We start from the raw sequence: 25509 nt of genomic DNA, 5'->3' as shown, positions 1-25509 counted from the left end.
GAAAACTAGTCATGCCAAAGTCTGGATTTGTAGTTCTGTCACTGCCCCGTGGTAACAGTGTCATGAAACATGAGATCATGAAACTGATTTCATGGGGTTTTTTCCCAATTAGAGAGGCCTGGATAATCAGTATTTTTATTTTCCAGTATGAAAGTCCTAGTCTGTTAGATTTTTGTTAAGAATGGTAGCTGTATTTAGGAAAACTCTAGCATCAGAATACAATTTGGGATAGTACATATTATCCCAAATATTTCAGAATATATTTCTATGCAAATCTCTTTGCAAGTGTAAGATGATTAATACTACTAATAGAATGCTGATAAATTCAAGAGATCTAAATTCTTGAAGGTTTAATACTAACAGTTTTCTGTGGCTAGATTGACAAATGATCTCATCTAGTTCGTCTGGAACATTCCACAGTCTGGGAGGTCCTTCCAATAAAACCAAAAAAACCCTGGGAGCTTCTTTATTGAAGAATCTGTGTTATAACTGCTTCTCTGTTATGTGCTAACATCTCTATAAATACTTACCAGTCTCAAACTACTCTCAAATGTGCATTTCCTTTTTTCTCAGTTCCTTTAATCATCACTTTTGTTAAAGAATAACATGCAAGTCTCTGAAGGATTTTTGATTTGTTTTAAATTAAGGAATTCAAAAGTAAAATGTTGCACTTCATTGTTTTGCAGAGTGCAGCACAATTCCAGAAAGAAATGTAAATTAAAAACCTCTGCCTTGTATGAGAAAGAAACACTATAGTTTTATAACCATGTCTTGTAAAATAGGAATGTAACAGTGTTAATGGATTGAAAAGTGAAAAGTGCTTGTAGGCTTTGTGATTTGCTGAAACGTAGGTGTTGCTCTTTTCAGGCTCTACAGTGGTAACCTACAGTTGTGCCTTATTGTCCCAGTGAGACTGGATATTGTATTTATCAGTCCATAAATAAACCTTCCACTGTATTAAAAAAAAAAGAAAAGTCAGACCCCAACTATTCCTGTAACTGATTATCCTTTAATGACTGGAAAAATTAAATACCACTAGAATGGTGCTAGCAGGCCTTACAGATCAGTTTCTTGTAACTGAGCTTGTTTTCAGAATATTAATAGTTCTTTATTCTGCTGGCAAAGTGGAGGAAACCAATGCAAAACATGAACTCCAGAAGAGGACATGCACTCATAACCTGCGCTATGGATCCCACAACAATATGAGTTTTACACCTCTCCGTGGTTCCAAATTAGGCTTTTTGTTTGGGTTATTTTTTCCCTCCTCATAATTGTTGTAGTGTTGTTCTAATTAAAGGGTATATAATACCAATGCTGGTTTCTGACATCTGTCTTTACAATCCCCCACTTCAGATGTCAAGTATTTTTGCTAATGTGCTTGAGGTGAACACAAATGCTCTGACAGATTCACTGAAAAAAAACTCCCACAGTCAAAGCAAAGACCAACTAACCTTCCTGCAATAAACAAAAAGACCCCCAACTATCAGAATCTAATTTTGCTGTGAGCAGAATAAATGACATGTAAGCCACTATCTGACTTAATGTTCTGAAATCTGTATATTTAACATGTAACTTAAAAGGTTGTTGACAGTAAGAAGAGTTTTACAGAGCTGAGTTCTTAAATTTCTTCAAAACTAAGCTGTACAGATATAAGCAGATTTCCACAAAAGTGGTATTTTTAGCATAGCTGGTTGCTTGTAGAAATATATTCAGTCATCTTGAGAACAAAGGTCGTTTGTGAAGGTGAAAGTCTGGAAGAGGGATAAGATTAGCAGCTCAGAGGCAGAGTACTTAGTATTCCATCTTAGTCTTTTGGAAAAGCAGTATAGAGGATAAGAGTTTAAGTACAGATGAACGATTCTCCTGTCTGCTGGCAGATAGAAAGTCTATTTTCAAATCTGCAGACACGAATTTGCCATGGTTAGAATCTCTGGATGGTTGATGCAGAAATCTGTGGTTGAGAACAGTTACCAGGGTGTTATGGAGACTCTGGAAAGGCAAAATAAGTTTGATGTCTCATCAATACTGGAAGGTGGCAAATGAGTTTGCTTAAATAGCTGTAGGCCCTTTAACTTGGCATCAAGTCTGGGCAAAGCAAAAGAATCCAAAACCAGGATTTGACTCAAGAAGAGCAGGACTGAAAATTATGTTAGTTTCCATAACTTTACAATGGAAAATAAAAGTCTGCTTTTGATTCTTTGAAACTACAGCTTTGGTTGTAAGTAACGTGTGGGTATAATGTTTAAGTTGGCAGAAGCATTTCATTTAGGCTGATGGTCTGCACTAAAATGTGACACAGCAGAACAGGGTGTGTTAAATGTCTAACGCACGTGTTAAGATTTCAAGCAAAATGGCTTGTAGTAATCTGTGATGAATCACGGTGAGACGGGGGTGTTTCTCGAGGGTTTTCTGAATGGATACGTACTCCTCTTCACACTCTTCATTTACCTGTCAGCTTGAAGTGTAAAGCTACCGCTGCTAAAAAAAAATACGCGTTTTTTTGCAGGTGACACAAACCCGGTAGAAAGACCAGAGGCCGCCCTCCGGGGCAGTCACGGTCTCTCGCTGAGCACGGCGGGTGCCGCAGGGCTGCGGGGCCAGGACGCGGGGGTTGATGTGGCGCCGCTATTCCCGCCGCGCCCCCGCCCTCTGGCGGCTGCTTTAAGTGCCCGCGGAGGTCACCGCGGGACTCACCCGCTCGCGCCGCTCCAGCCAATCCCAGGCCCGTGCCCTTCCCGGGACCAATCAGAGAGGGGAACTTTGGAGGCGGGAGGCCGGTCTCCGTGATGGACGGTGCCGCTGACCAATCACCGCCAAAGCCGGACGGCTGATGCATGGGCGCGGCACCCAATAGGCTCGCGGCCGAGGGGGTGGGCCCGAGCGCCGCGAGTCCCCGCCGGGCTGCCGGGGGAAGGAGGGGAAGATGGCGGAGTGAGGGGTGGAGGAGGCGGAGGGGCCGGGCCGCCCGCGGCCCCGCGGCCTCGGCCGCGCTCAGGTGAGTGCGGCGGGAGCAGCGGCCTGCCCAGCCCGGACCCTGGCGCCGGCTTCCTGATTGGGCTGGGGCCGGGCGCCCGCGCACCCGCCTCCCCGTCCCGCCCCGTGGTGGGGCTGGGCCCGGGCTCGTTCCGCGGGCCGGGCCGAGCGGTGGGAGCGGCTGCCCGCCCTCGCTGCACCGGCCTCGGGCGAGGAGCGGGACGGTGTCGGGGGGGGCGCGGACGCGGAACCGGGCCACTCCGACCCACCTGCCGCCCTGAAAAGTCCGGGCAACTTCGGAGCTGGGGGCGAGGGCGTCCTGCAGGTCTGGCAGCAGATGGCGGGGCGAGAGAGCCTGTGCCCTGCACAGCCGTGCCCCGCAGCCCAGTTGGGAACAGCTGCAGCTGGCAGCAATGCGGGGAAGGGAAAACGAAATGTGTTATCCGAAATGAGCCTTTGCATCTCCGGCTACAAACACAGCGCTGATTAGAGCTACTCCGCTGTTAGTCGTGAGGTCTGTGTGCTGGATGGATTCTGCTGATCTGAACGGTTATATCCTTCTCTGATGTCTCTAGTACTGACACAGGAGCGCACAAAGGGGGTGGTGTCCGAGTCGTTTGACAAAACCAGAACGTACAAATAATCCACAGTGCAAAACAAGTTTTATGCAAAGTGGAGAGATTACAGTGGAATTCGTTTAGCGTTATGAATTCATGTGATAATAAGGTGAAAAAGACTTAAGACATGATGAAACCCGTGAAACTCTTACTAAAGGCACTATCTCTTCCTTCCAGGTTAGTGTCATGCAGGTCAGCGGTGCCCTGAATTGTTCAGAATTGTCCGTGGTATTTTGTGCTATAGGATGTACTTTGTTTAAATTAAAAAAAAAAAAAGAGGTGGGGACAAAACTTCTTACTGAAAGCAAAAGAATTAGTGTCACTAGCATGAAATTTCCTATGTTCATAGTTAAAGCAGTTCTTTAAATCTCAAGTTTGTCATAGAATTGTGACTGCATTTTCAATGTGCATGTCAGGTAAAGTAAAGAATTGAAGTGATTACATGAGAACAATAGCTTTAGGTCTTATGAAGACATGGTGTGTTAGCTTGTATGACCTAATAATGAAGTAGTTGTTTGTAAGTGGTGAAATAACTCAAAAGAAATATAAGCATGTTTGTTACAATTAGTTCTGAAAGCGGTAGCTGCTTATGAGAAAAATTTCCAAAGGAACATTTTACCAATTTTCATGTGCTGCATTACTCATGTAGCAACAGTAATAGCAGCTTAAGAGCAACATAACATTAAGGCACAGTATGCTGTTACTGATTAATATTCCTACTTATACGTGTCTGTGTATGCATTATTAAAATATGCCAGAGGATTTGCCCTTGGCATACTACATATAAAGATAATTCTGCTTTATATTATTGTTAAAAAATAATAACCAGTCAGCTTGCTTTTGTGTGAAGTTGTATGCTATTTCAGCAGTGAGAAATAGATTTGGATTAATGTTTATTTTTAATTGCTTTCCATACACAAGAGCTGTGAGAAGTAGTATCTTAAAAAAAAAGGTTTTCTGTTACTCTGATATATGTTAAATCAGCAATATGCACTGCTTTACAATCTTGCTCACAGTGCTGAGAGTCTGCAGTGTGAAAATCTGCATGAACAGGCTCTGCACCTCACGGTGGTCGCCTGTCATTCAGGGGTGTCAAAAATCGCGGGCCAGCTAAGGCTAAAAAAGGCTGACCTGAGTCTGTGGAGAGTCTGGAGTATCTTTCGAACGCCTCCCACGTTCATTCTTAAAAACTAGAAAGGGAACAGTGTTTGAAACCAGACCTGACATGCTGGAGGTTACATGAGTGCAAGGTGCGAAGGCCTGTGCAGTCTTTGGAGGATTAAAAGAAGGAAGAGGATTTCTCTAAAACAGAATGTGAAGGAAGAGTTGTTTCTTTGCCTGAGCAGTATTCCAGGAGCACATTCCTATAGTGTATCACGGAAGTGAAAGCTCATCTTTAAACAGTCTTCGGTATCTTCTTTGCTGCTGTAAGAAGTGCTGTTACACCGTTGTACCAACAATGTGGCAGATATCTATTGGAAACCTTGTTAAAGAGGAAAGTGGTTTTATTTAAAAGTACAGAGTGAAACAAATCTCTGGCAGAATGTTTGCAGTGCCTGAGACATCTCTACAGCTGCCAAGTGCCATAGCAGGGGTGTGTAAGCTGTGTGTTCAACAGTCTGGCAGTCTGTGTTGACAAGGGGCAGCAGGTGGCAGCTCCTTGCTGTCTTCTGGCCTCTTCCTAGGCTGGCAGCCGTTCTAGGCTTCAAATATACCTTTGTTTACCCTTTTGGAGATGACTTTGGTCTCTGACTCTGGATTATCAGTTTTCTTTGTCTTCAGATCTGTGTGTCTTCTGAAATTGCCCAGGATGTGCTAGGGTCTTGATGGTCTGTTAACCTGGATACTGTTAACACAAGTCCCTTTCGAGAGCCCAGTCCCTGCTCAGTGTTCCTTTTGGTTCCTCCACTCGCAGACACTCCCCTTCTTTCTCCAGTCACACCAGCCTTAGGCTTTCTATCAGAGTTGTTGCCCTTACCTCATAGATTGGATTTAGAAGCTGTTTAAAAGTTACCTAGAAAGTAGAAAGAGCATGAAGGCATGTGATTTTTTTTTGCAGGACCGAGATACTTCTATTGTATTTTGTGTTTATGGTTTAAGCTTTTGTCATTGTCAACTTTCCAGGTTAAATTTGACATTTTTAAGTCATAGGAAAGACCTCAGTGAACTTGTGATCCGTAGTGCTAATTTTGCTTTCTGTGTCTCTATAGGTCTCCATCATACTGAACTTTCAAGTTTTTGTGTTTTGGTCTTTATATAAACTGATTTCTAGATCTTTTCTTCCTTACGCACTTTTCAGGCTGTAGGGAAGAGAAGAGAAATCATCTTCTGTGTCCCTGTTAATTCTGCTTATCTCCTGGAGCATTTGTGTATGTGTAGGAGACAAAGATAATATTTTGGAAAGCCAGATCTGATGGATCTGAGTTTTTGCTGAACGATGTAATTAAACCTAAGGTTACCTTAAAACAGAGTGTGAGGGGTGGAGTGAAAGTTGGTTGTATAGCTGTACACTATATTTTAGTATAGTTTCCAATTCCAATGTGCTGATTCTGTCAGAACACTGACTTTTTTTTCCCCCACTGTTGCATTGGTAATAGAGTATTTTGATGTATATTAAAAGACAAATATTACAATTTTGCTGGTAAATTTATATGTGAGATATTTCTTCATCTCCTTTTGGCTTTGAAATTCCTGAAGTTAGGTGCCTGCATCCAGGAAGTTCTCTATCTGAATGTGAGATATAAAATTCATGGAGACTAACTTTTAGTTATGGTAGAGCAAAAAAATGTGAATGGGCAATAAGTAAAAACTTAATAACAATAATATTTTCTGAAATTTTAACAGAAAAGGATTAATGTAGGTAATGTTGAGTTTTTACTGTTATTTCTTGTTCCATATCGATTGATTGTGTGTTCAGTAAGGTATGAAACAAGAAAAATAGTATTTTTTTAATTTGTAATGCCCACTAGCTTTTATTTGAAGATTTGATATTGTCGCCATCAGTTTCAGTGCCTGCTAATGGTCTGTAACCTTGATTTATATCCAGTTCCATCTGCAAGTTCTCTTGGTACTACTGTGAAATCAGCTCCCACGTGGTAATCTATGAAAGTCAGCTAGAAAGTATAGCAAGCCGAGTGGGTAAAAACTGGGGCATTCAAAGTCAGTGAACTCGTAAAAATAAAGTTAAAAAAATAGGTTGAAGCCAATGAATTTCAGTGTTGGATGGACCATTCCTTTGCATGAGAAGTGTCACCTGCTACTTTTTTTAAAATAAGATTTACTTTAATTTAGTTGATTCATAGTTTTAGAATAAGTGAAAGAAAATCCAGCTTCTCAAAGATTGTATTGGTTTCTATTATGATAAGGAAATTTGGGAGAGCTCTTGGTAACTGTTTCTTTTCAAATTAATTCTTTTGTGAATCATTTGCTGTTGGTTCCTCAATCTCTCAAACTCACATAGTGCTTGAGGGTGGATTTAAGTAGGAAGGGTCAGCACTGACAACATGAGAATAGAGTAACTACACCAAAAGGGCGATTTTCTGATGACTGTGGTTTTTTTGAAGGTGCAGGTGCCTAGTGCTTGCAGAAATGCTGTGTTGTGCAGGAGTGTGAAAGCTAGTAATATTTTGCTGAGGATACTGGGAATTTTTAATAATATATGTCTGTGTGATGAGATAGTTCTGCTTGTGGCAATCTGTTAGTCCTTCAGTTAGGTTGTCAGCTCAGTGTCCTTGAGAGCAGTCATTATGCTTCCTTGCTACAGTGATTTGTTATTAACATGAAAAAGCTTCTTGCCTTACTGGAGACTAAATTGTGTCCACCTCAGTTCCTTTGAAACTGAAATGCGTGTCTGTTGATGATACCTTACCATAACAAGATTCATCTTCAAAATATGCACAATTAAAAAGTTGTTCCGGTCGTGGTGTATACTTAATGCTCTGGGTGTAGTTGGTCAAGCATGGGCTGTAGGCTGTTCTCAGTAAAGTAGGAACCACCAAATTCCAGGGAAAAAGGGAATTCTGTGCTGAGAAAACTACATTCTGTGGAATGAATGGCACACATGATTTTACTCCAGGAAGCAGAATGGTTTCTGAACAAAACCCTTTCAGACATGTTTTGGATATAAGGTTCTCCTCCCCAGTCTGTTCTTAGTTAAAGTTTGCCTCTCCTGAGTCTTCCACACTTGGGCCCAATTCTCTAGACTTAAACTAAAGGAGGGGGCTGGATATGGTAATTTGAAAATTAACATCAGCATGTTTTATGTAGGAAGTCTAAAATTGTTAACTGGTTTGTGGAAGGTACAGCTAATCTTTTGTGTCTTATGGAGATAATCATCTATGATCTCAATAGCTTCCTAAATGCAAATTTAATTTCATTTATTCATCTCTTTCTCTCTAAGCTCCCAGAAGTGAATGTGGATTGATTGAAAATAATGGTGAGTACAATTGTAAGGTCATTTAGGTAGTAAATATAACGTACTAAACTTGTCAAGTCTGTTGGTTGATTTAGTTTCCTTTTCCCTGACCAAAGAAATATGTCACTGAGATTTTAGTTTTTTGTAGCATGCTTTCAGAGAACTGGAATGTTGCCACAGTGTCAGCTTTCAGCTTGGACTTTGTGTGCAAGAAGCATTGATCTAACCATTGTATATTCTAATAAGAATAAATGCTTTTAGAATTATAAAATTCCTGTCCTGTGATGTTATTTGCTGAGAAACACTAATTGTATCATTTTATTAACTTGGAGTAGTTTTCTTAAAAGTTTTATTTGTTGAACAGTAGGACTGGAAGAATAATAACATAATCAAATGTAAATTATCAAACAGAAAAAAGTACATTTTTGAAGGATGACAATAAACCTCTGGAGCTTTGATTTCCCCCCCCCCCCCCAGTGAATCAAATTAAGATATTCTGGTATTTACGGTATGTAACAGGGTGCTATGTTGTATTCTCAGCTCTGCCATGAACCTTTGGTGTGTTTTGTTGCAGCTCTCCAGATCTGTTTTTCCACATCTTCATAACAAGAATAAGACTTTCCCAACAGTCTGAGCATGGATGGTCAACAAAATGATCAGCAGAAGTATTTGAGTGCCTCAGAGAGAAAGAGATGGTGACATGTACTGTATTTCCATTTTCATGATCTTCTTGCTGCTTCTAACATAGGAGCTGAAAATTGTCAGTGGAAGACTATTTCTGAACTTGATCAACCAAATGGTTAAGGTAATCAGAATAAGATAAGTACAGACAGGGAAAAGAGAGGAAGAGGTTAGTTATCCTCGTGTTCTTGTACGTGAGAAAAAGAAACCAACAGAAAAAAAAAATTCTGTTTCACATCTCTCCTTTCAGTACAGGAGAATGGTAATAAACATTTCTGGCACTGTCTATGCAGGAGTGCACCCATGTTACCTTCCAACTTAAAGCAAAAATAAATCATGTCTTAAGAGTTGCTGTGACTAGGGGATACTAGGTGAGTGTCACTGATGAAAGGCCAGGACATCAGTGACAAGTTACTAAAGTTTGTCTGTGGATAAGTGGGGAGAAATGAGTAAAAGTAAGTACTTAATGTATGTGATCTTAAAATTGTCATAAATGTTTTTTTTTCCTCTACAGCACTGGCAGTTTCATAACTAGTTAGGTGATAGTTCAGGATGTCTCTTTGAACTATGACCTGCTAGAGCAGAATATACTCTCTCTCTATGCAGTGTGCATTCTGGTGCTTCCTCAAGGTTGTCATGCTCTATGCTGGAGACAGTTAAGAAGCCCTGCAGCTAATTAACAGGGGTATATTTTTGGGTGCATTGCTTCTCAGTAAGCATATAGTTCAGCACTTCTGAAGTATTTCCTTAGCCAGCTTGTGGACATCTACAGTTAGATATAAAGTCTTAGAGAGCAAAGGATTATTGCAGTTTGCGAAGCCAGCTAATTTTGTCCATTAGAGACAGACTTTTAAAGTAATGAACTGGTGGGCATTTTAATGTTGAATATATTTTATTCTGATTCCTAAACTACCTTTCCTGTTTTTTTAATTTGGGATTCCAGATCTTATCCTGACATTCAAGGAGGTGGTCCTGTTACCTGCTCATAGGCAGCAAGATGTGGATGTTTCTCTTCTAGCAAGCAAAAATCTGTCCTTCACTTCCATAGAGCTGAATGAACAAACATCTGTCCACTTCCTGTTTCAGTCGTCTCACCAAACATTTGGTTCACCAGGTGACTTCTCCTACAGAAGTACCCCCACTGTTTTATCAAAACTCAAAAGCAGAATAACAGAAATCAGCATTTGGTTTCCTGAAGAAATGTCTTCTGTACCAGCTCTTCATCCAGCTTTCTGCATTCTGTTTTAAGATGAGAAATGCTTTGTAATCAGATGCAAGTGGAAGCTGGTGCTCTTCACTGATATCTCCTTCTTCATTTTAGGAAGGTTATGTACTTTGCTGTGTCATATTGAATTTCCGAGCAGATAAAGTGTCTGTGTGCATTACTGCATCAGACTGACTTGACATATATGAGAAGTTGCTGCAGGAAACAATTGCTCTGACGTGAGGGGGAAACTTACCAAACAACTGGGGACGTGCCATGCAGGTGTTTTCTAGTCCAGGACCCAGGCTCGACTTTGTAGATAGATGTCAAATCACATAAAGCAGCTAATGCACAAGAACAAATGCAGAATCACCTTGTCTGTAGTGTGTAAATGCATTATCCCAGTCTGTGATCAAAATGTATATTTGCATGTGTAAATCTATGTAAGTGCTGGATATGAAGAGGTTTCACCAGAAAGAGAAATCACTCTGCTCCATTTAATTTTTAGCAAAGAAAAATGAAGCTTTAAAGCCTTGAGTGTAACAGGATAATGATTAGCTTTACGTTAAATCATTCCCTCCCTCTGGCTTTTTGTGAATCCTTAGCAGCAAAAGGAACAAAACCATTCTACAGTAGAAGAGATGGGGCAGAACATGTTTCTTTATTATAGAAATTAACTTCAGGTGGGATGAAGGAGACCATAAGTGTAAAGTTGTGGTTTATCCACCTGGCTTCCTTGACACAGTTTCAGCTTTTCATACTGCTGATGGAGTCAGCTTTCTGATTCTTTCGTGACTGAGAACTGAGAGGACCTGTATGTTTTCATTAACTAGGCAGAAATAGGCTGAAGAGAATGGAATGTCAGCCATGTAAGAGGGGTAAGTCGAGGTACAGCAGAAATACTTAGGACAGGCCTTTTTCTGGCTCTTCTTGTTCCTTCCCAAACTAAGGCACAATCTGTTGTTCTTATGTTTACACGAGATTCTTTGTCTACATCATAGGATGTTTTCTGTCATTCTGAGATGGGAGCATATATTGTTTACGTGCTCCCTGCTATGGTATTGTTTATGGCAAGTAAGATTTCTTGGCAAAAAAACACCAGACCTGGGATGTGTATTGTATTCCACTTCAAATCTGAAGCTTTTCTTAGTGCACCTTATTCCAAGCTTGTGATTTAGAAAATGTGACTTACTAGCTTAAAATAATGTTTTCAAATCTGGATCAAATAAGGGTTATATAGCTTCTGTTAATATGTTTTGGGAGATACTAAAATGGTTGGGGAGATGTTTTAGATTTCTTGTTTTTTTCTGTTTTGCCTTTTAGAAAACTGCTGGAGAGAGCCAAACAGCCTGAAAATGGCTGAAAAAGCAAACAACTGAAATCCTTCTTAAATCTTAATAATAGCTTGCAAGGGCAGCATTCTAATATTTAAAATGTGGTGTTATTTTATGGGACCAAGTTCTATAGCAGAGTGAGGACAAGTGTTGATGTTGATCCTAATCTTCAGAGTAATGTCTGTGTTTAGACTTGCTTTGTAACAATAAGATTAAGTGACAGCTTTACCCATTTTTTGTTTCCGTGAAGAAAAGAGCAGACATGTTAGCAAAGGGTGGGGGGCAAGACACACTATGTCTCAAAATAATGCCAACTGTAATGAGCAGAGAGGTGCACTAAAATTGTGTGTAACATTGTGGTGAGCTCTGTGATAAGAGTTAACATTGATCTTGATGAGGCAACCATCAGCTTGGCCTGACTTCTTTTAAGAGCATAGGATTTCTTTGCTGAATATGGTATGAATTTTCTGGCATTGGAGGAAACTAGAAAAGCACACTTCCTTTTAGGGCATCCTTATGTTGAAGCCAATAGGATTTAATGTAGATGTCTGTAGAAGCAGGATCCATCTCTAAGTGATGGAAAATACTGTCAATATCATAGGATTATAAGTGGTTGGGAAGTATGTGGTATAAGAAATGTCTCGTTTTAGATCTGGGAATTTTCTTCCTTCTGCCCATACTTACCCTTCTGATGTTAGAGCTAGCAGTTGTTTCTTGCATAGCTTGATGACAAAATACTTGGGGAACAGGAAGGTATTTTTGTTTTCTGTGGACATGTACAGAAATTGTGAATTTGTCTGCCTACAGAGTAGACACTTCAAGCTCTTCAGTTTCTTTTTCTTTAGGAATAACCCTCAATATTTTGTAACCCACATTGTAACAAAAAAAAAAAACAAAAACGAATTGCTGATTTTTCCTGACTCCTATTGATAACAATGTAGCAGCATTAGTTTTCAAGTTTAATTTTAGAACATCAAGATTTATATTTCTGTGGCTTTCACAGAAGTAATACTCCAGTAGTGCATGCCCAGAAGACCCTAATTGCTGTACCTTCCTGGCCAGCACTTTTATAAAACTGCTGTGTTAGGAAATGCTGCTTCAGCCTACTTACTTTTTCCTGCTCCACTTTTTCTTTGTGTTTGTTGGAAATCTTCCCATGTGAAAGATCACAAAAACAAGGGGCACGTGCAATAGATCATATATATATATATACACATATATATATTTTAATACTTGTGGACAAAATGATGTTACAAGTTGTTTGAAAACAACAAAATCACCAATGTCTTCCATTTTGAGATGTGTATAGTTCCATAAGCATTAGTGCTTTGTAGCAAACTGTAGTGCCATGTTAGGATCAGTGCATGAGCCTAGTAGTATTTTTACAATTTCAGAGTGACAAATTTATTAGTAAACAGTGATGATAATGTAATTAACACTAGAAAGGATACAATAGAAATGTCACAAACATGGTCTAAACATGCAGTATCCTCCCTTTGACAATGGCAATGCTATCCTTAAAACTGGAATGCATTAACTTAATGGGCTTCATAGAATCATAGTTGACTTTTTGTTATTTGTCTGTCTGTCCAATTGCAGTAGTAAGCTACAGTACGCAAGCGTCCATCTCTATCAGTGGGATTCTTTTCTTTTTAGTCTTTGTTGGTATTTTCTTCCATGTGCAGCATTTTCAATTTTATTATTAGCCATCCCGTTATACACACAGAAAAGTATGAATATGCTAAGGAGTTTGTGTGCATTCTGTACACATCTCTATTACCTTCAGATCATTTACAAAGTCTGTGGATTAATTTTTTTTCAGACTGACTATATGATTATTATAGCTAGTTAAACATTATCCTCGTTATGTGATAAGTTAATGGTTGCAAAATGCAATGTAGTAATTATATGTAGAAGACTTTTATCCATTATTGCAGGAATGGGGAACCTTTTTTGGCTGAAGTCCTATTGAATTTTACAATAACTTTGGTGGATCCTGCATTTACATACATCTTAATGTTAATAATAAGAAGAAAGAATATAATAAGGTCAAAGGCTGTTGAAAAATGATGTTGCAGACTGTATCTGTGCAGCAGGCTATCTCTAGCCAGTGGATCAGAGATTCCCCACCCCTGTATTATTGAGAATTCACTATCCTGTATTTTAGGTAACTTCCAGTTTTGCTTTCCAGCTCTTGAGCTCAATTTTAATACTTTCTGTTTCTCCCTCTGCTTTTTTCAGAAGGAAAATTTAGACTGGGGAAGTCAAAATGACTTAGCAATCAATGGGCAGCTTGGACTGGTCAAATAGGGGACTGGTTTTATTCTTGAGATGTGCAATGCTCTGTGGATGGCATCCTCTGATTTCCTAGGAATAAGTCTTTCGTTTGATGCCAGTGTTGCTTTTCAACCATTTTCTCTTTTACAAGAACAAAATTCTCTTTCAACTTAGAGAGGATACTGCATCTTTTTTTCCTGAGACCTGCCTGTAAATGGCCATTAGGGGGAGGGAGGGAATGGGTACTTGGTTTTGTAATTTTGGTATGATATTTCTAAAGTAATTTATCAAGAAGCATGTAACTTCTGTGCAATGGCAGTAATCCATACAGAGTTGATGTATGTAACAGGGAAAAAACCCCAACAAAACCAAACAGACAACCCTCTGCATCTAATACATTTCCAAGAAAATTGGACAGATGGGCCATTTACAGCAGAGCTCTGGGGGACCTGTGCTGAGAGTCAGGTTCAATTCTAAATGGAAGTAGCTGTACCATTGAATAAAGTAGTTAGTTTAGTGCTTGGGAGAATCAATTGAAAAATACCTCTGAAACTGGAATGCAAAATAGCACAGTATGTAGGGGGAAGAATCCCTGATGCAAACAAAGCCATAAGATGATTTAATAAGAAAATAGGACTTTAGTAGCAATAACTGTTTTGCATGTGATAGTAAATAACTTGCATTAGCAAGACTGTACAGTAGAGTAAGTGGGTAATAACCAAATAAGTTTGTGGCGCTCTGTGCTGCAGGGACTTGTGTGAAGAGTCTTCCTGAGAAGAAGGGTGAATTCTTCTTATGTTCCTCTCATTGGAGGGAATTTGGCACTTGAATACAAAGTTAATGAATTTGATATATATATAAAAAAAGAAAAATTAGCTTTGTCACATCTGAAGCACTGTCAATGAGTGCTAGAGGAAGGGCAGACAGTTCTTTTTGAAAGGATAGCTGAAGTTTCCCTGTATTTTTTTTTTCCCTGAGAAGAAACTAAACCTTTCTATATACTGGACTGTAAAGAGAACCTCATTCTAGAAGCTTTTATTGTGGGAAGTCTGTTCTGTTGGTTTTTTTTCTTGTTTAAAAAGACCAGTCTGAGATGGTCTTTAAATAAATAAAAAACAAACTAAAAAAATTAGAGAGCACTTGACACTCAAAAGGTTTGTACATCCCAGGCACAGCTGTAGAATTCTAAAAATGTTACTTTACAGCAAGAAATAATTTTAACCTTGCTAAACACTGTTTCAGACCATAGTTGATTTCTGTCTATGCCTGAAGTTTTGCAGGGGCAAGTACTGTAACAGAGGCAAGCCTCTGGTAACAGAAAGGGTTATTGATCTACAGCTGTAGCCTGTGCACCCAGCAAAGTATTTGCTGTCAAAGTGTTACATAAAAGAGCCACAGGAGTTCTAAAGTGTTCCTAGTTTTCAGTCTATAGAGACAATATGGCCCAGCAGATAATAATGTATTCTGAACAGAATCATTTCATCAGAGGTTTAGATCTATCTGTCTGGATTTCTTCTGGAAAGCTTAAGTAATTTAGGCTGTGACTTAGAGCTGAATGGAAGCTTGTGGTTTTGAAAGCATGGAGGTGAAGCAGTTTGGCTCTTCAGAAATTGATAATGGAACTGTGACAACCGTGAGCATTTTTAGTCTATAAAGTAACAAGCATGAGAATGTCTACATTAAGTGTGGGCTAGTATGTAATATGCATATGAAAAGCCAATTGATCTGGAAGGCTGTAATCAGTATAAATTCCAGCTATTGAATTATTGATAAAATTGGAAGCTGGCCATAGGGACCTTAATTTGACTGTTATCTGATTACATTAGAGAAATTATAAATTTATTCTGGTCTGTGGTCAGCAAGTACATTTACATAAAGTGGAATAATGAAAACGCAGTCACGTTGGTACTTCAGAATTATGAACTTTTTGGTGGAACAGAATTCTTTAAGGGTATATCTGTTCAGAGAAGGGGGGAGGAAATCAAGACTGATGTAGCCAGGCAAGCTATCTTCATATTCTTCCCAGTTCAGACTTTTTATAATGATCTGTATTCTATGGGCTACTAGACTAGAAATTACTATTCACGGCAAGGAAAGGAACCCCGTTGCCTTTCAGCTCTTGTACAATGGCATGACTTTTCCTTCAACCTCCTTGATTTAACGGCTTCTAAACCTGAGTGGAAGTGTTAGATGCTACTACACTTTGGTGTGGGATATCAAAGGTGTAGTGACTGGTATGGACATGCCTCCTTTAGTAGTACTAAACCCAGATGACACAAGTATATGCTGTTTGCATATCCAGTAGTCCTGCTGAAGAAGGTCCAGCCAGTATGTGTGCAGGGAACTGCACCTTCAAGGATTGCATCTTTTGCAACTGAGGGTAACTGTCAAATTTAGGACAAAAAGAAAGTCTTGCAAAGACTTCTTGATAGTGAGTGAGAAGAACTTGTACTGAGCTTGAGGTCACTGACACTTGGGTTACATTATCAAGAGTTGGCAGCCTGCTTTTTTGGGCAGAAAAGGGAAAAATATTGAAGATAAGAACAGTTTTTGATGGATAACCAATCTTAGAAATTACTGCTTCCTGCATCTTTAGGAAACTGTCTGGTCTTCCTCCAAAACTAATAATCCTGCTTGTTGTTCAGGTACAAAGCTGCATAATGGCAGTCCAAGTTAGATTCCACTGGATTTCTTTTACAGAATGATCCAGCATTTTGCCCCTGCAGTACTTTGACTGGCACACAAAAGCCAACAGTTGAACCAGGGTGTCTAGTTTAACAGTGCAGAACACTAACCATGGATTCTGATGTCTGTTCCCTTTTAGTCTGCTCTGCACTTTCTCCTGAGATCTAGAGAAGGTGTCAGTGTTCACAATGTCAGCAGAGCATGTTTCTGTCTCTGAGCCTATGTACCAGGTTATAATATAGACAGATTGCCAAGACTTTACACTGTCTAAAGATAAAGGGTAACTTACTGTTCAGTGTGTCCTATGTAAATCCTGTCTGTTTCTCTCCATTTCCCCTCCAAATGAGTGTGTTTGCAGGTCAAATATAAGGAGGCTAGTTTGTAATGCCTTAGGCATGAAGAACTGCATGGAGAAAGTGAAGGAAAGCGGCACAGGCCCACAAACCAAACCTTAGAGCTAGTATTCTAATTATGCATGAATCAAAATGTCTAGTGTAACATAGTTATTACCAGTAAATTGAGATATGCATTTATACATAATGAAGCAATAGGAATTAATATACCAATAGCTTGAACTTCCTGCTTTGATTCTCAAATTTTGGGTTTTTTTAGAGAATGTGCTGCCTCTGTAGAGAAAGGGGCAGAATGTATAGATAGGGACAGAAGCATGGCACCAAAACTGTAAATCAGGAACTAGGATCAGCAGAACTCGCCTTTATAACCTCTTGTCTGGTTCATATTAGTGTCCTGAGCATGTAAAAAGCAGGGCATGAACTAAGCATGTTTAGGGGCGAGATGAGGTTTCTCACCTGCTGCAGCTGTAGCAAGGAAAAGGGTGCAGAGTTTCTTACAAGGTGCAGGGAGGAGCAACTGGTGGGAAAGAAAAAAAACAAAGCCACAAAACAACACAAAAAAACCCACCAACAAAAAAACTCCAACAAACCTCCAAACCAACAAACAAGCAATGGAAACCACAGACTCAAACTGAGTGTAGTATTTGCCAGACAGTAGGTAATAAGCTTGGATGTGGTGAGAGAAATTATTTGGAGAAGACTGAAATTAAATAAGCACAGTACATATTTTTCAGGTGTTGAATAGCTTTTTAATAGACAGTATTTTCAGGTAACTCTAGCCACATAGGCAGCTGTACTGAAGCATACTGGTACCAGCCAGCAATAATGGCACCTGCAGGAATGAACCTGAAAATACTGGTAATCTTGTATATTTTTTAAGTTCTTTAAAGAGATTTTTAAAAACAGAAAATGAGGTTTAATCACTGAAGGTCTTTATCTTCTGCAACACAGGTTGCAATTGTCTTTTTTCTTTATTTCTCTTATTAAATAAAAGGGAATTTGGGTGCCATCTTTCTGTAAACTCTTAGTGTGTTCTCTGTAATATTTCGCAAATCTTAGTGGATAATGCAGTCAATTCTGCTGGCAGTTTGAAAATAAGAGAATGTGCGGCATAACCTACGTCACTAATACTTTTCCAAGTTTAAACTTGTAATGAAACATGTAGAATACTAGCTTGTTATTGCAGAATTCCATACTTCTAGCTTAGCTTAATTTTGTAAGTGGGCTTAACTTGTGCAGAACACTTCTCCATGTACAGAGGCTCAGTCTTCTTTCTTAAATAGAAAGAAGTGTCTTGGCGGAAGAAATTGTATGTCAAGTTAACTCCTATTCATACTTCATAGCCAACCATTCATGAAGCACCGTGATTTGGGTTTAAAACAGGGGTTGCATTTTTCGCATGAATACTCTTTCTAGATGTATAAGAATTGCCAAATGAAGACAGGACTATTATAAGAGCAGATAACTATTTTATGGTATCAGAAGTTAGACTAAATGAAATCCTTTGAGCCAACTTCTCAAGCAACAAGTAAATTTGTAAGACAGATCTAGCCCAGTGGTTAACCATGGTCATTCTTAAGTCTTTAGAACACTATGCATGGTTTTAAATACTGTCAATTTTTTTTGTGATGAGTAAGCCATTGTATCCTTTGTATTTCCCTTCAGTATAACCTGGGGAATAAGCTACTTTAGGATGTCGGTGAAGTTATCCTCCTTTTGGAAAGCATAACAGCAAAGGAGAAGTATTGAATATAAATTCATTTAAAATTACCTTAATACTTAAAACAAGCCAGAAAATACTTAGACTGAACTTCTGATGGCATTCTTACATGGATTAGTGGAGGAAATTATTGGTGTAACTACAAACTGTGTACTCCCATTGCACGTTTTACATGGTAACAGTGAAAGAATGTCTCCCTGCAAATTCTGATGTTTTTCCAAAAGGCAGCTTGCTTTTATATCTATGCATCTTTGAGGATTTCAAGATAAGAATTTATTCTTTTGACACTGTAAAGAGGAACTGTTTAAAAATGAACTTGGAAACTCTGCACCTGTATACAAATTTTTTTAGCAATAAAGCAGCACAGGCTGAGAATGCACTAAAACTGGATGTGTCATCTGTTCAGAAGACAAATTAATCAACTTACTTCACACTCCACTTCTGAGGTGTCTGTACTTTTGCTGTATCTTTGTCAAAACTTTACAATTTGAGCTGAACTGATATATGCTGGATATCTGCTTTAGGGCCAGCTGTTCCAGCAGATTTCAAGCACAAGAGCCTCTAACTTGGAAGGCAACTAAACAAAAATTGTTATTCCACTCATAAGATGAGTAACTTACCAGTTAAAAGTTTCAAGGGTTGTTTTAGAGGGTAGCAGAACCCTATGTTGCTTGTATAGATGGCCTAAAAGTAATAAGCCCCTCAGGTAACTGTTTTATATACACGGATTGTTTATTGTTTTGATAACTACATTTCTGAAAAATTTCTTCTGTGGTTGGCTTGTCACAACCTGCAGGGAAGCACTACTTTCCTTGCAGTTGCTGCTGCAAGCAGTTTTGGCAACTGCTCTAACGCAGCAGTAGGACATCACCTCATCAGGATTACCGGAGAAGTCTTTCAACGCTGCCACAAGCTTTCCAAAATCTGTTGTGGATTGCTGACCCTTCTGCTACCTTATGGAAGATTCACAGTACGATTGTTACTTCAATAGCCTGATCAACCAGTGTTTCATTTTCTATTGGGTTTTATCTGTGGATGCCAGAGAAGACAGCTGCTGATTAGCTAACATAAGAAGGCCTGAGCTTGAGACTTGCTTTCTAAGTGGTTGTTATTTATTTAAACAGAGAATCCATCCCTTGCAAGCCAGACTGGCCCTGCCTGCACTGAAGGCTAGAACACATCTCAAGATGCCTAGCTACAGGAGATAAGACTCGACTCTAGAATAACAAAAACATTTATTCACTGAGCAATTTCAGATTAAAAGGAATTTGAATCCCGGACAGGCTGTGGGATCAAATGCTGACTCTTTCACAAATAACTTTATAAGTATCACTTAAATCAAAATGCATCCATAGGTTTAACTTGGTATCTCAGTAAATGTTCATCTCAAATTACTGAAGATAATGTATTTATTTTATTTATTTAAGATTGCATCTTAAACCAGAATTTACTTAGAGGTCCTCCCAGTTCAAAAGATTACAGAAATGTAGTTTAAAAAATTAACAGCTATTATTTAGCATATATTCATTATTTGTTTAAATTCATGCTAAGTAATATAATTTGAGGAACTGTTCATTAAATGCTTCATAACAACCCAGGACTCAAGCAAGATAAACCAATGTTTTATTCCTGCAAACATAATCAAAGAAAAAGAAGCAGGCCTCTGACTCACAATATTGGCAATGATTGGCACAATATGAATTTCTGAATGTCAGCTTTTTTTTTTTATTTAAAAAATTCTTTTTCACAACTGTAATTATAATATAAAAATGTAACTGACAGCTTTCTTTCCCTTTTAGGCATTGACACTTAGGCAGATGAAGCAAAGCTATTTAGCACTATTATACACAGTATATATAGACATAAAATATATAGCAAGAAAGAGTCCCATTGCAGAAACTGAAATGAAAGGGCAAAAGCAAGTAGTCCCATTATCAATCACATTTCTTAGACTAAGGCAACAACAAAATGCTGTCACTTAGGAAGTACCACAAAGGTGAAGTTATAAAATGGAAAACATTTACCTGAGGTGGAAAGATGCTTGCATGTAGCATCACTGGAATTAAGCTGATCAAGTAAATAGAATCCTCTCTAGACTACTACAGACAATTACTAAACTTCCCATAAAGTATTTGATCCCCTTAGGGAAAAACATTTGCCCTTTAGGCAGCAAAAAGGAGAGGAAAAGAACCCTCAACCTTCCAACAAACAAGAATTAGGGATAAAGATACTCTGTCCTGGTAACAAATGGTAAGTAGTGCTCCTTCTTTTCCATCAAATTATTTTCCAGTGTTTGGAAATAAGCAGAACCCATTCAAAATAGAAAGAAATGCCAATTAGGTGTTTTTTATGAAATATCTTGACTGGCCAATTGAAGGCAGCAGGCAGATCATTAAAACTCCAGCACAGCAGCTCCCGTGACTGAGCAGAAGTGAAGGAGAAGACTGTTCCTTGGTTTCACAGTTTCAGCCCCAGAAAGAAGTGCTCAAATTTGTTAAAGGCAGTTGCTCACAGCCTAAATGGACTTATTTGACTCAGTCCTGTGCAGTCATGGGGCTGCATTCCAGAGGACTTGGCAAGCGCATGGGTTGCCCTTTAATTGAAATCCAAAACCTTGTGCTAGAGCCTGCATTGTGCCATCCAGATTCATGCAATAAGAACAGTGTGTAGCATCTGTGACATGCTAGCCTGCTCCTTTTGCAGGCCACACACACTGAGCAAATCTGAAATAACTATTCAGTCCATTTAGCAGTGCCTGCATATGAGATGTAGCTAATGAGCCACTTCACCAACAACCAGCTGCCATTAACACCCAGGCTGCCATTAACACTCTATCTATATGAAAAGGTCAGACAAAAACTTTACATCTCTAAGAATGATCAATTTATAACAGCTCCTCTTGAATATCACCTTGTTAGTGTGTTTGTATAGCTCCAGAAGCCTGACTTTAGTATTTCAAAGGCTGTTTTTCCCCCCAAGAGAAAAAACCAAAGTCACAGTTATACTGCCTCAGAGAGTGATGTGCTGCATGTGTGAGTTATTCAGTCTTCCAAGCATAACTTCAGTATGTCAGGTTTTCAGGTGTTCCCCTGAAGGGATGCAACTTAATCATCAGTTCTTTCCATACACAGATAAAGTGACAGATCAACACTCAAATCTGATCTGGTGCATTATTTCACCATAATGAACAAACTCAGCAGAGATGCAGAAACAACTCCAGCAGTTCTTGAAAACAGCTACTAGTTGATCCTAACTCCTGCATATCCTGCTGGTAGGCCATCTGTATCTGATGCAGAGCTCTGCCATTGTGTTGCATAATTACTTTGTTCCAGTTCCTTCAGCTTCTTCGTCAGCAATTCTATGCGAATGTGGAACTCCACAAGCTTTTCTTTCAGCTAGAAAAAAAGAGAAATAAGAGTACTAAAACTAGCAAAAAATGTCCTAATGCTGCATCTTTGAATGATCTGCATCAAGCGCACTTTCAGTGGCTTAAGAGCAGCTCATTTTTAAGATGGAAAAATAGTAGGGCTTGAATCTTTATACTGCATGTCTAGTACAGACAAAACTGGCATCCAGATCATAGGTCTGCACTACAAACTGGAGATGGATGAATGTGTGCCAGCATCAGCCCTTCCAGAGACGTAGGGAAATACTCTATTTAAGGAGATGGAGTTACTAGAGTTTTACTATGATGAATCTGATCTTTCCTAGTTAAGTCATTACAAGTTTTCACACAACCGGAGACCTTCTTTGACAATATCTGGACAAAATGTTTCATTATTAGCTTAGGAATACATGTGGACACATTATTTCTCAAAAAGCAAAGGCCGGATTCTTGAGCTTGTTCTAGTTAACAAGCAAACTCTCTACAGTTACATAATTTGTGTTTGCAATGAAGTACTATCATTTTTTTACTTCATAAAATTGCATCTCAACTTTACAAGTCTTGCTTGGATAAGATTTTTGCATTTTAGTCTCACTTGAGCTGTAAAAACACTATGATCTTATGGACACTGGAAGATGATTTTAAAGAGGACAAAAGAAATGTCACAGGCCCATTAGAGGAGAAACTAAACTAGGCAACTAAACTCAGAAAACATGAAAAAAAAAAAAGTAAGGAATAAGTAAACCCATGAACTGGGTACGCTGGCTCTCTCCTACATACCATATGGGACAGACAATTTACTAAGATAACAACTAACCAGGTTACAGACAAGAACATCCAATTTAAACACCAAAGAAGGAGGAAGGTCCTAGTGCTGCCTCTGAAGCTACAAATACTGCCATGCTGTTTTGAGCTTACACAAAATATATAACTGTGCAAGAATCCCTTTCAAATTAACAAATTACTATTTTTTAATTCTTCAACAGTGATAACACAAGTAGTAATACTTAGGCGAAGTCTGTATAAATGGTCCTAGGGTTTTTTCTTTTCATGGTAGAGAGGTAAAAGGATAAAAAACTTTTGCCAGAAATTTAGCTACAACTGGATATGTTTTGCAGATTAGGGGTCTTAGAAAATGTTCCATGTGTCTCACACATTGAGGCAGTCACTGTAATATAAGTCAGCATTTTCTCAGTCTTTTGCACTTAAAAAACCAGTAATTGTATCCATATTTTGGAACTAATATCCCAAATTATCAGCAGTTTAAAACTATTTTCCATTAATGTAGAGATTAATGTAGAACCCCTTACTTCCTGCACTTGTTTCTTTAAGGTCACAGCAGGAAAATCCACCTTAGAAGCTTCTATAACCATTTGGTTTTCTAAGAGATAACTGGAAAACAAAAGGGGATAGGGAAAAAAACCACAAGAAAAACAGTTAAAAACCACAGTTGTGTTCATTGTTTAGACAGATTATTTAAGACAATTTTAAAGCAGATACAAAGTTGTTGCCAAAAGTAATCAATAATTATGAAAATATGAAAAATGTAACAATGGTTTTACTTTGACATCTTAAGATCCTCTCATCACCAGCTATAAGTAATTAAGTTTCTACAGTCAAGTCCTTAACCTGTCATGGAACTACTTTGATACCTTACATTATTAGCTGAGCAAATCTGGAACAGAAGGAGATTTCAGCATTTCACTCAATTAAATTTAAACCCTTACATTACAGGAGGACACTCAAGAAGTGCAAGGCAAATCAAATAGATTCACATCAACACAAACAACTTAGACATCCAGGATGTTAAAATCCCACACCAATGTGCTCAGACAAAAAGTAAAGTCTCTTTAGCTGTTGGCCAGTTGTACAGTAACTTACAAATACCTGTGAAATCCCTGACTGTAAGAATACAGTGTACTCACCAGAGGATTCTGTCCTTGAAGAAACAGAACAAGCCTCGGAGATATGCCAGGTCACTGGCGGCAGAATGAAGGATGAAGCCCACAGACAAGCCACATGACCGACAGGATAATGCATTGTAAGCACTAAAAGGAGAAAGGGAAAAATATTTTTAAACAAAAGCTTTTGAAACCATAGATACTACATGTCTGTCGGACAACATCAAATCTTCAGTTCTATTAGGACAAAAACCCAAGACATAATAATGCTTTCTCATTAAGAAAATAATAGATACACAAGGAATGTGAACATAAGCAGTTGGGCATGTTGTGCCCAAGTAATGAAGTAATCTCTTCAATAAGTGAAGTTGCAATTATGGAAGAAAATACAAGTCTTTCTATCACAGAGTGGTTTAGGCTACACTACTCAATTTACTACTACAGGATTTAACTGATAAAACAACACATATGCCAGGTCACAAACGTGAAATTTCCTCTTGGTAAAACAGATTATTGCTTCATGCAGAGAGAGGGGGTGGGAATGACAGAAAAAAAAATAGCAAGTCTTATATTTAAAAAGTTCCCAGTTCTTATACCTTGTAAAACAGCCTTTAAACATCTTTTAAATGAGCTACTGCTTCTGTAAGCCCTCAGATGACATTTTACGCCCCTCCCATTAGACCGGTCCCTGAGTTACCAAACCTGTTGCTAACTGTAGCCTAATGAATAGAGCAGCAGAAATTACCCGTTTTCAGTACTAAGAATAACCAACCAAACAAAACCCACGAAAAAAACCCCAACAAACAAAAAACCCCAACCAAACACCACCAAACCAAACACAACCCAGAGATGCTTTAATTCGGATAAAAGACCTTTTAGGGAAGGAAAGAAGGAGACCTAAACGGTAGGCCGTCTCTTACTGCATTGCTCAAATGCTCCTCTCCACTACAAAGGTTAGAGCAGTAAAACTTTTGATTTTGACAGAAGCAAAAGCTACATCCCTACAAAAGGTTTCTCCATCCGAAGCGGTGAAGCAGAGGTACAAAAAGCACTTGGGAGTTTGCTAAGCCCCTCACAACCCTCCGTGCACGAGCCGCAGGAGCCCCCGGCTCCCGGCCTTGACAGACCCGGCTTTGCCCGCCCGATTTGCCGCGGCGGCCCAATGCCAAGAGCAAGGACTAGGGGAGCTACGCACCATCCCAGGAGCGGTTCCTCGAGGCCGATCAAGAGCGAATCCTCCCAGACCACATCACTGGTGACTTCTGCGGAGAGAGAGACGCGCTGCAGGCGAGAGCCCCCGGACCAACCTCAGCCCGGCCTGAGACCCGCCCGGGGCAACGGCGCGTCCTCCCGCCCCGCGGCCCCAGGGGCAGTGGCAGCGCGGGCTCGGCACCCCCCTCCCCGAGGAGGCACTGACTGAAGCAGGCGAGGAAGCCGAACCGCGGCGCCTCCGGCGCGCACAACTGCAGCGAGTCCCCCAGCACCGTCCAGCAGCCGCGGCAGTGGAACACGGCGCACAGCTCCGGCAGCGGACCCTGCCGCCGCGGAGGCGACGCCGGCTCCGCGGCCGGCGGCAAGGGGGACGGCGGCGACGGCGGCGGCATCCAGGTGGCAGCGGCCGGGGAGGACGCCCGCTCCAGCACGATGGTCCCGACGAGCTGTGGGTCCTGGAACAGCTGCGGATCCTGGAACAGCTCCCGCAGCTGCCGCCGCACCGCCATCTCCTCCCGCCGCGCGCTCGAGCGCGGTGCCCGCCCTCCGAGCCTCGCGATTGGAGCGCGGCTCAAGGGTCTGCGCTGCCACTGGACAGCGGGCGCGTCAATCCTGGCCGCCCGAGGTGATTGGGCAGCGAGCCGCACCGAGCGAAACTCCCCCTAGCCGGGAACGCCCAAGCGCGCTCGAAAATAAGCACGCGCAGCGGAGCGCGTCGTCATTGGCGGTTCCCGCGCCCCGCCCCCGGGGCCC

The 25509-nt window shown here is 40.0% G+C and overlaps 1 protein-coding gene and 2 long non-coding RNA genes across 5 annotated transcripts; 1 reads left to right on the top strand and 2 right to left on the bottom strand.

Annotated features, from left to right (window-relative positions):
- The first annotated feature begins 2907 nt into the window (after positions 1–2907).
- On the top strand, positions 2908–12122 carry LOC127472941 (uncharacterized). Of its 3 annotated transcripts, none has more exons than XR_007905213.1 (4): positions 2908–2995; positions 7990–8025; positions 8579–8809; positions 9629–12122. It is a non-coding gene; the product is annotated as an uncharacterized LOC127472941 (long non-coding RNA). The 3 variants fall into 3 exon arrangements; XR_007905214.1 differs by lacking the exon at positions 2908–2995 and adding an exon at positions 3473–3487; XR_007905215.1 differs by lacking the exon at positions 7990–8025 and having other exon boundaries at positions 2975–2995.
- Positions 12123–15440: 3318 nt separating this feature from the next.
- Positions 15441–15872, bottom strand: LOC127472943 (uncharacterized). Its single transcript, XR_007905216.1, has 2 exons — positions 15733–15872; positions 15441–15673 (listed from the first exon to the last, which is right to left on the bottom strand). It is a non-coding gene; the product is annotated as an uncharacterized LOC127472943 (long non-coding RNA).
- A 3679-nt stretch (positions 15873–19551) lies between these two features.
- On the bottom strand, positions 19552–25472 carry OIP5 (Opa interacting protein 5). The gene is made up of 5 exons (XM_051791886.1): positions 24962–25472; positions 24740–24806; positions 23569–23691; positions 22954–23035; positions 19552–21653 (listed from the first exon to the last, which is right to left on the bottom strand). The coding sequence occupies exons 1-5, from the start codon at positions 25263–25265 to the stop codon at positions 21498–21500; spliced, it is 732 nt and encodes a 243-aa protein (XP_051647846.1). The 5' UTR covers positions 25266–25472; the 3' UTR covers positions 19552–21497.
- Between the last annotated feature and the right edge of the window lie 37 nt (positions 25473–25509).

Source organism: Manacus candei, unplaced genomic scaffold (assembly GCF_025592945.1).
Source record: "Manacus candei isolate 608988 ecotype Guabito, Panama unplaced genomic scaffold, ASM2559294v1 h1tg000033l, whole genome shotgun sequence".
In the NCBI taxonomy this organism is placed as follows: Eukaryota; Metazoa; Chordata; class Aves; order Passeriformes; family Pipridae; genus Manacus; species Manacus candei.
Note: the sequence above shows the minus strand (reverse complement) of the source record. Positions and strands in the feature narration are given on the sequence as shown.